This window comes from Mus pahari, chromosome 9 (assembly GCF_900095145.1).
Source record: "Mus pahari chromosome 9, PAHARI_EIJ_v1.1, whole genome shotgun sequence".
NCBI classification, from domain to species: Eukaryota; Metazoa; Chordata; class Mammalia; order Rodentia; family Muridae; genus Mus; species Mus pahari.
Genome location: NC_034598.1, coordinates 43,135,970 through 43,146,077, shown reverse-complemented (window position 1 = coordinate 43,146,077; position 10,108 = coordinate 43,135,970). Strand labels below are relative to the sequence as shown.

At 52.2% G+C, this 10,108-nt stretch overlaps 1 protein-coding gene across 1 annotated transcript in view; it reads left to right on the top strand.

Moving 5' to 3' along the window:
- The first annotated feature begins 6,431 nt into the window (after window positions 1–6,431).
- Pdxk (pyridoxal kinase) overlaps window positions 6,432–10,108 on the top strand; it is a 25,752-nt gene continuing 22,075 nt past the window's right edge. The window contains exon 1 of the mRNA XM_021205444.2: window positions 6,432–6,645. Coding sequence (XP_021061103.1) covers window positions 6,559–6,645 — 87 coding nt within the window. The 5' untranslated portion in view covers window positions 6,432–6,558. The remainder of the gene's footprint in view (window positions 6,646–10,108) is intronic.

Below are 10,108 nucleotides of genomic sequence, written 5' to 3'. Positions count from 1 at the left end.
CTGCAGCAGTCACCTGTGTGCCTGTTTCGGCAATGAAAGTCTTGTGGGAAGTGGGACACAGCCAACTGGCTTGTGGGGAGCAATAGTACTTCGAACAGGGGGTGGTAAATGGTAAGACTGAAGAGGGCATGGGGCTGAGACAAAGAATTTGAACTTGGCTATTCAAGCCACCCTACAAACACACCTGGATCCCACCCCATCTCAGGCACTGCTTTGCAGCTTGTGTCTCAGCAGATCTCAGCACGTAATAATTTAAGACAGTCAACTTGTGCGACTGCCTTAGGGAGCAAATTGCATTCTGGGAAGTCAGATGAGTAATAGGCCGCTGCCTTCCCAAAGTTATCACCGCCACTGTGCTGCCCTGCCATCAATACTGCCCACCCTCTGGAAGGTGCAGCTTAAGCAGGAAGTGACTCTGGTTACTGGTCACTTCCAGTTGAATACCTCCTCAGATTTTGTTCCTGAGACCCAACGCTGAGAAATAACGACAGGATTTTAAGATTGACAGACCCCCAAAGCATTAGTCACCAGGCGATGAGTAACTCCAGGAAGAACTGAAGCAATTTTTAGCCTGGGTTCAGAAAGGCAGCGAGTCCCGAGAACAAAAGGCGCATTCTGAGCCTGGGAGGAACGCCAGCGCTGTGTCCATCAAGATGCAGGTGGTCCAGCCTGTGCTCGGTCCTCCCCGCTGCAGAAGTCAGGGACCCAGCGTGATCTGCCTCCTCAGTGAAACGTGTCCCTGTGGAGAAGTGGGTACAGCTGACTGCTGGGGCAGTCTGCCCCAACCCCAGCAACTAGACACAGAGTGAAGCCAGCTTTCCTACCGCAGCCTGGCTCCAGGACCTTGGCCTTCCTTCCTATAAGCTACCTGCATCCCCATCTGCTGTCCATGGACTAGTGGCTTCTGTGTGGCCCGGGAAGATTGTCTTACTGGTGGAGAGTCGCTGGATGGGTTACTATGGAAACAGACCCATGGTTCACAAGACCTTCAAGTCCCTCTTGAGAGCTGTCCACCACATGCAGGGGTTCAGGACATCTAAGAGGCTGTCCTGCCTAGAAGGTGGGGAGGTCAAAGGTTGTCTACTGCCAGGTCGCTTTTTCCTTCTCTCTCCTTCCTCTCTTTGGGCCTTTATCCTTTCTCCCATCTCCTTCCTCTCCCCTCTTCTCTTTTTCTCTTTATTTTCTGAGACAGGTCTCACTCTACAATCTAGACTAGCCTGGAATTCAAGGCAATCCTTCTGCCTCAGCTTGTGTGCTGAGATTACAGGTATAGGTCACGTGCCCAGCACCCAGGTGACCCATGCATTGTCAGGGTAGAAATATGACGTGATGGACACTTCAGTAGTGACCTTTCCTCTGTCTACTCTCTGTCACCTCCTCCATCAACCAAAAAAGCAGCCCTTCCCCTGCCTTCCTGGAGCCCCAAGTCCAGCTGTTCCTACAGCTGGGGCCCAGTCCCACCTCTTCCTTCAGCCCATCCTTCCCCAGAGGCCACCACGGAACCTATCCTGGACTCTAGCAGTCTCTGAAGTGCCAGGCTCCTGCATGCTCCCATGGGTCTCCATAGCCTTCCTGACTGGCCTGTACCTGTCCAGTCCTCTATCCTCTGCTGTTCCAGGCCTTTTATGCCTGTTACCTCTCTGCACACCTTGCCTCAGGGTTCCCTCTGTCCCTACCCCAGCTTGTTGCTGGATAGTATCCATTCACCTTTGGGTGTAGAGCAGTCTTGGCCCTTATCAGGGCTGTGAGCCATGAGTGGGCTTGTTCCCAGTGACACATGTCTGGGATGCAAGCACACGTGGCTTTCTGAGACTGTGGTAGGATTGCTGTGCATCACCTAGACTTTTTATATGGATTACACATTGAAATGATAACTTTTCGGTATTTCAGAGTAACTTTCTTTTTTTTTTAAGATTGATTTATTTATTATATGTAAGTACACTGAAGCTGTCTACAGACACTCCAGAAGAGGGCATCAGATCTTGTTGTGGATGGTTGTGAGCCACCATGTGGTTGCTGGGATTTGAACTCCGGACCTATGGAAGAGCAGTTGGTGCTCTTAACCACTGAGCCATTTCTCCAGCCCTTTTTTTTTCTTTTTAGGGCTGGGATTAAAGGTGTGTGCCACCACTGCCTGGCGCTGGTGCACATCTTTAAACCCAGCCCTGGGGAGACAAAGGTAAGCAGATCTTTGTCAGTTCAGGGTCAGCCTGATCTACCTAGTGAGTTCTAGGATAACCAGGGCTACATAGTCAGATTCTGCCTAAATGCCCTAAGTAAGTGAGCAGGTAGAATATCTACCAGGAATATAGAGGGGCCACCAGGGGCAGTGGGTTGAGATTGTGACTCCTGTGGCACTGCTGGGGTCCTCCTTCATCCTGGGGAGCCTGTGTCCCCAGACTATGAGCATCTTTCCCATGTCTCTTGGTGCCTGTCACTGGGCACTTGGCAGGGGCCAGAAGTGGTTGCCCCAGGATAGCCCAATGATACCCTCTTACTCACCTTCTACAAGAAGGGCTGTAGCTGCCACTTGTCACCGGGCCTGCTGACCAAAAACCTGGTGGCAGCTGGTGTTGTGCTTGAAAGGTGCCCTGCCTAATCCCGAGGAGTCTCCAGTGAATTCAGGGAGCCACAACAGAGCTTCTGCCGACTTTCGAGGGCTCAGAGAACACAAGTCCAGTTACTTTCTCTCTGCAGCTTTGAGGGCTTTTTGTTTGCTTGGGTTTTTTGTTTGTTTGTTTTTGTTTTGTTTTGTTTTGTTTTTTGAATCAGTTCTTCTGATGTAGCCCGGGCTAGCCTGAACTTGAAAGCCTGCAGACTTAACCTCCCTAGTGCTGGGGCCACAAACTCAGCTGCACTGGGCTTTTAAACTAAACTTTGGCTTGGCTCAGGTTTCACTCACAGAGACACAGTATGTAGTTGGGAATGGAAAACATAGCAAAATTCCCTCCAGTGCTCTGTCTACTTGCTGTGCTAGCTCTCCACCCCCGAACCCCCCATGGATGCAACCTGAGACTGTCCTGACCTCTCAAGTCCTAGGTTATACTCACATTTTCAGAGAGAGGTCAGGTGACAGTTTGTCCTTGATCAGCTGCAAGGCATGTTGGGAATGGTGCTTTGTTGGGATATGCTGTGTCCCCACAGTGCCTGCCTCCATACCATGACTGGGTGTGGATAGGCTCCTTGGTGTGTTCCTAGAGAACATGCTGGCCTTGTCACTCAGAGCTGCTCTGAGCTGCCAGGGTTGCTTCTCCAGCTGTAGGGATTCACATCCTGATACTGTCAGTGTGTGTGTGTGTGTGTGTGTGTGTGTGTGTCTGTCTGTCTGTCTGTCTGTCTGTCTATCTGTCTGTCTGTCTTACCTAGCGCTGAAATAAAGGCCTTTTCTAGGCTAGCTTCCTGAGAGATCCGGGAGGCTAATACTGGAAAAGTCATGGTAAGCAGCCCATCAGCGAGGCACTTGCCACAGAAAGGTCATAGCTCCCCTGCACCCCCAGAGCTGGACTACCCCAGGGCTGCCAGAGTCCATCCACCAGGGGGCTATAATGTCCATTAGACTTATGGAAAGGTCCTGTCTAGGTTTCATAGTCAGTGACTATTGTCACCAAATGTTGGAGGCCAATGCAGGGATCTGAGTTTGAAGCCTGTTTGAATTATATAGGGAAATCCTGCCACAAACTAACCCCACTCACCAGAGAATTTGCCTTTTGCTAAGGCAAAGCAGGGACTACTTCCTAACTGCACTGGGGCTAAGGGGGAAATGCTAGTTGGTTTGTGATCTCCTGGAGTCACACTGCAGTCTGGCCACACTCCAGTCCATGTCACCCTACAGAAGGCTCAACACAGAGTGGCAAAGGCCTGAGGCTACTCCATGCTGAATGAGCAGATGGGGGGGGGGGGGAAGGGACAGAAATCCTGAGTAGGGCCACTTGCTCGCGGGAGTCTTGTGCCAGGGAGCTCTGTCCACATTCAATCCCTAAATCCAAGTCCTCAGATGACCCACAGAGGAGGGAAGCCTATGCAGGAGAACTGAGGCTCAGCTCTGGGCTCCACACATTGCCTGTCTGAAGGTGTCCTGCAGAATCCCAGAGCTGCGAATAGATGCCCCGAAGTTCCCTGGGCTAGGGGACAGAAGGACACATGAGCTCTGAGTCACATTTATTCTTATTAACAGTGACAATGGCAACCATTCAAGAGATGTCCTTTAGAGTTTCTTGTTAACCCTCCCTCGACCCAGTATGCCAAGCAAAAAACAACTGAATCACTAAGATGTCAAAGGTTTAAAAAAAAAAAAATTGTGTAATCCGGGGAGCAAGTAATTGATTCAGGTGAGAGTGCTTAACACGATACCAGGATTTGTGGATTCCTGGAACCTACACTGTGGAAGGATCGAACCAACTCCTCCTGCAAGTTGTCCTCTGACCTCTGCTTGTGCACTGTGGCATGTGTGCACACCACTCCAACTTGAATTAAATACAAATCTAAATTAAAATTTTTTTATTTTTATTTTTTATTTTTTATTTTTTGCTCAGGCACGGTGGCACACCCCCTTTAATCCCAGTACTCAGGGGGTGAAGAGTGGTAGATCTCTGTAATTCTGAGACCAACCCAGAGTACATAGCAAGTTCCAGACTAGCCAGGACTACATAGTGAGTCCTTGCCTAAACAAACAAAAGAACAGAATTTATTTATTTATTTATTTATTTATTTATTTGTTGGGTTCTTATTTTTTGAGACAGGGTTTGTCTATATAGCCCTAGCTGTCCTGGAACTCACTCTGTAGAGCAGGCTGGCCTTGAACTCAGAAATCTACCTGCCCCTGCCTCCCAAATGCTGGGACTAAAGGCATGTGCCACCACTGCCTGGTTAGAACAAAATTTGTAATCCCAGCACTGAGGGATAGAAACAGGTGGATCCCTGGGGCTTCATAGTCAGGAAGCCTAGACAAACTAAGAGAGAACTTCCGGGTCTTAGTAGGGTATCTAAATAAATGAATACATAAAATAAATCCAAGGCAGTTCCAGGTGTGGTGGTATACACCTTTAATCCTGGCACTCAAGTTAGGTGGGTCTCTGAGTTCAAGGCCAGCTTGGTTTAGATAGTGAGCTGGGTCAGGAAGGGAGACATCATGAGACCCTGTCTCAGAAAAGCTAAAGAAAAGCTCAAAGTGAATTGCCCCTCCCTCAGTATAACACCAGAGGTCTTCTATACACATATACAAACACAGAAAAGCTGGGATTATATATGTACACCATTGCTCCAGGCTAGCAAGATTCATTTACAAGAAATGTTTAGCACATACATAGTATCCAGGAAACGTTACTATCAGCAAGCAATTAATTATTCCTACAATGTACTTCCATTTAGTTGATTCTAGTCAAGAATTCCTAACAACTTGCTTCTAGGGCTGGGGCCTTGATATGCACCTCACCAACGGAGCCTCAATACCACTTCCTCTTTCTGATCTGTTCCCCAAGCAATGGAAACGTTCCTTTCTCTTCAGAGCAGATCTGGTCCCCAGTACTCTCTCTCACCAAGATAAAACAAACTTTACGAGCCGGGCGTGGTGGCGCACGCCTTCAGTCCCAGCACTTGGGAGGCAGAGGCAGGCGGATTTCTGAGTTCGAGGTCAGCCAGGGCTATACAGAGAATCCCTGTCTCGAAAAACCAAAACCAGCCAGGCTTGGTGGCGCACGCCTTTAGTACCAGCAATCGGGAGGCAGAGGCAGGAGGATTTCTGAGTCTGTTCTACAAAGTGAGTTCCAGGACAGCCAGAGCTATACAGAGAAGCCCTGTCTCGAAAAACAAAAAACAAAAAACAAAAAACAAAAACTTTACAAGCTGGTTGTGCCACTAATCTATGACCCTGGTGTGCCTGCGACCACAGGAATGCCCAGTGTAGGTCCGGAGATGGGACAGGAAGAGAGGTGCACTTTCCCTAGGACTGAGGGGACTTGGTGGGTAGAAGAGGGGAAGACCAGTGCAACCCCTTCAAATCTGTCCCCATGAGTGGCTCTGAGCGGACTTGAGCCTAGAGAGCTCTAGTATGTTGAGAAGGGACACGTGACTCCTGACTCAGGGTAGCCTGAGATCAGATGCCTGTGCACCCTACTGGGTCTGGGATTCCACGCAGGCCGCGTGGCTAGAGCTCAGTGGGAACTCTTTGGACAGCAGCTCCGGAGTGTGCCACTCATGGAGTGATCAGCGCCGGGCTGGGGAGTGTGATCCAGGCGAGCCCCCTGACGCAGAGACAGGTCTGCAAAAGGGGATGTGGGCCCACGTGCTGGAGCACAGAGGAAGGAGCTCATGTGCTGGATTCCACAGGTCTCTTTGCCCAGCGGGGCGGGGCCTGCGTGAGGCACCGCCTTCAGCCCGCCCCTCGCCGCGCGGGACTCGCGGGTTAGCCGCGGGCCCGTTGAGGTCAGAGGAGGCGGGGAGCGCGTCCAAGCCTAGCGACTGCGCGTGCTTAAAGCGCTCAGAGCAGAGACCCAGCGAGCGGCCTGAGCAACTCCAGCCCGTGACACCACCTGGACCACGCGCCACTACAGCTTTCTCGGCATGGAGGGCGAATGCCGGGTGCTCTCCATCCAGAGCCATGTTGTCCGCGGCTACGTGGGTAACAGAGCGGCCATGTTCCCTCTGCAGGTATGCGCTCCACTGCTTATGTAACCCGGCCGGGCTGCTCGCTTGCGGGTCTACGGGTTCGCTGCGTGGCCTTTTCCGACTAATGACCTTGGCCCCCTGCGGCCATCCTTTTGGGTCCCCATTGAGCGCTGGGCGCGCTGAGGGCAGATCCTGGCGCACGCAGGCCGGGGGCGTGGACTACCTTGGGGAGCTTACAGTGGGGTGGTGCAGGTGGCACGAAGCCCCCTGCCCGGCTGTGGAGCACACGGTAGCCCCTGAGGGTCCCTGTTGCTTCCGGCTGCCTGGCCAACAGTGGGCGGGGGCTTCCCGAAACGTTGAAATGCTGAGCTGGGAGAATCCTTCCCTTTGGGAGCGCGGAGAGCCGCTTGGTAGACACATTGGCTAGTGATTGTTCGCGCTCTGTTGAAATCCACGTTCTGCTTCTACCTTGGTCCTATGAACTTGGATCAAGGAGGAGGCTGGGCCCACGCTTGGGTCCGACCACTCTTAGGGTGGTCTGTCATCCGCAGAGATGGGGTTGGAACCACTCTGCACCTCCCGCATGCTTCTATTCCTAAAAGACTGCATAGTTTGCTGAGTTAGGCTTTGGAAGCAACCTGTTAGAAGGGCTGTAACCTTGCCTTCCCAGATCCTATCTCCTGTGAGGTGTGTGATGAGTGAGGCTGTCTCTGATCATTTCTAGAAGGTGGTGCTTCCTGCTTGTGACTGGTTGCCCTTGGAGGGAACCAGGCTGTCGTGGGCATTAGAATGGGGGCCATAGGCAATGTCAGCTGACTGAAGCTTCCTTGCCTGGCCGGTCCAGCAGGAAGATTGGGCTGGCCTGGGCAGCCAGGTGGTGGCCTCTTGCAATGTACTTTTTTGGCTGGTCACTGAGCAAGGTGGCAGGTCCCTGTTCCCCTTCTGCTCATGTCCAGCCACCATACTGATTCCTGGGAGATGTTAGGGTGTAGCCGCTGGCTACCATGGACCTGAAAGAAGGACCTGGAAGGAAGACAAGTGGCTGGAACTGCATCTAAGGACAATCGAGGGCTGTCCTGAATCAGGCTTGCTTGCCAGACAAATAGAGAAATTGATTGTTATTATACAGCATAGGAGATCAAAGTCCGTCGGCAAGGGCAGTTGCTGAGTGTTTGAGCCCCTGTTGGTTGATAAACAGTGTTTCACCCACACTGTGTAGGCATTCTTGTTCTATCCAGAATGTACTGGTCTGGTGCTTCATGCTCTTAACCATTGCTCTCTAGCTTAGGGGGCCAGGATTGAGGTAGCAAGGTCACTGAAGTAAGACTGTACTAAGGAGCTGGGCGTGGTGGCGCACGCCTTTAATCCCAGCACTTGGGAGACAGAGACAGGCGGATTTCTGAGTTTGAGGCCAGCCTGGTCTACAAAGTGAGTTCCAGGACAGCCAGGGCTACACAGAGAAACCCTGTCCCGAAAACAAACAACAACAACAAAAAGGTGTATTAAGAAGCAAAGGGGCAGAGTCCCTGAAGGAGGGACAGCCAGGGAGGGTGGGGCCAGGCTGAGCTTCACGCGGTCTCCTCACCCTGGGCAGAGGTGTGCAGGCCTCTGAGGCCCGGTGTCCTGCGTTGCTTGCCTCTTACACTTGCTGGTACTCTTTCTTCACCTAGCACACTGTCCCTGGGTTCCCTGGTCTTCTGTCCTCTAGACTGCACCAAGGGCTCAGTGTCCTTATTCAGGTTGAAGATATGGGGTTCCAACTGCTCAAGGGAGGAGAGCCCTTCCCCTTTCTCATTCCTCCTCCCCTTTTATTGGTTCTTTGTGAATTTCTCATCATGCACGCCAATCCCACTCATCTCTCCCCTGTACCTGCCCTCTACCCTTTCAACCACCGCCCCCCAACAGTGAAAAAAAAAAAAGGCAAACAATCTCGTTGTGGAAGCTGTAGTGAGTCCCACAGTGTATCCTTATGTCCACATTGACTTTGCCTGTAAACGTTCATTGCAATGAGTCTGTCAGGTACAGGGAGGGCCTCTGGCATCTGCTACACCATCCATACTGGAACCACACTGGGACTCCCCTCAGATGCACCATTGTTGCCCTCTGTCATGGAGATCCTGTATAGTTTTGATCTGTGGGACCGGCTCCATCACACACAGCAGTTCATTGGTGGGGTAGATGTTAAGGTGGGCCAAATTCAAAGCCCTGGATCTGAACCTGAGAGGTGCCCGAGCTGGTCAGCCCACTCTACCCACACCACGGAGGTGAGCCCTTTTGTCCTGCCCTGCCTGACCCATCCAACAGAGCAGCCAGCAAGGAGGAGGGCTCTCATGCCTTCAGCTATGGCTCTGCTGTGCTGCCCAGGATTGATGTAGGACTGGCTCTCCTAGAGTGGAGCAGGTGAGGGGCGTGGCTAGCTCTTCCGCTCTCAGGCACTGGCTCACCTGCAACCCCTGTAACCTAGAGCCAGCTCTAAGGTGCTGCCCAGGCAAGGTGCAGGGCTCACTCTCCTGAGTGTTACAGCCTGTGAGCGACAAGGCCAGTTCTTTTACTTTCATGACCCTGAGACCAGCTCTCCTGCCTGCCATAGGTGGCAAGGGACAAGGGATGGAAGGAGGGCATCTGTCTTAGTTAGGGTTTCATTGCTGTGAAGGGACAACGTGGCCAAGGCAACTCTTAGAAAACATTTACTTGGGGCTGGCTTACAGGTTCAGAAGTTCAGTTCATTATCATGGGAGGAAGCATGGCAGCATGCAAGCAGACATGGTTCTGGAGGAGCCAAGAATTCTACATCTTGATCCAAGGGCTGCAGAAGAAGTCTGTTCCTCCGGCAGCGGGGGGGGGGGGGGGGCTCTTCTGTACTGGGTGGAGCTTGAGCAGCACTAGGAGACCTCAAAGCCCATCTACGCAGTGGCACATTTACTCTACTCCAAAAAAGGCCACACCTCCTAATAGTGCCACTTCCTGTGGGCCAAGCATTGATACGCATGAATCTCGGGGGGCCAGATGTATTCATACCACCACAGCATCTCTTCCCTCATCCCAGCCACTGCCCGGCAGACTAGAGGCAGGACCAGCTTTCCTGTGCTCATAGCCTCAGCGTTGGCTCACCTGCAACCCCCACATCAAGGGCGTGCTCTACGATACTGCCCATTGCAGGTACAGGGCCCGCTCTCCAGAGTTTTGCAGCAGGTAAGGATCAGGGGAGGGGTCTCGAGAAGTGCTTACGGACCTAGGAACTCCATCCTGGTCCATATGGACTCTTGGCAGTTCACCACACGTCTGTGCAGCCCTGGACAGGGAGAAGTAGAGATGGAGGACACTCCAACATGGAGAGCCTCTGTAAACACAGTGGGGCTGGCACGGGCAGTGTCTATGGTGGCCTGGGGCCGGCACTTTCCAGTCTTTGAGGAGCTATTTCAAGAGGAACACCCCCAGGTCCAGAGCTGTGCTAGTGGAGGTGGGGTGTGTGTGTGTGTGTGTGTGTGTGTGTGTGTGTGTGTGT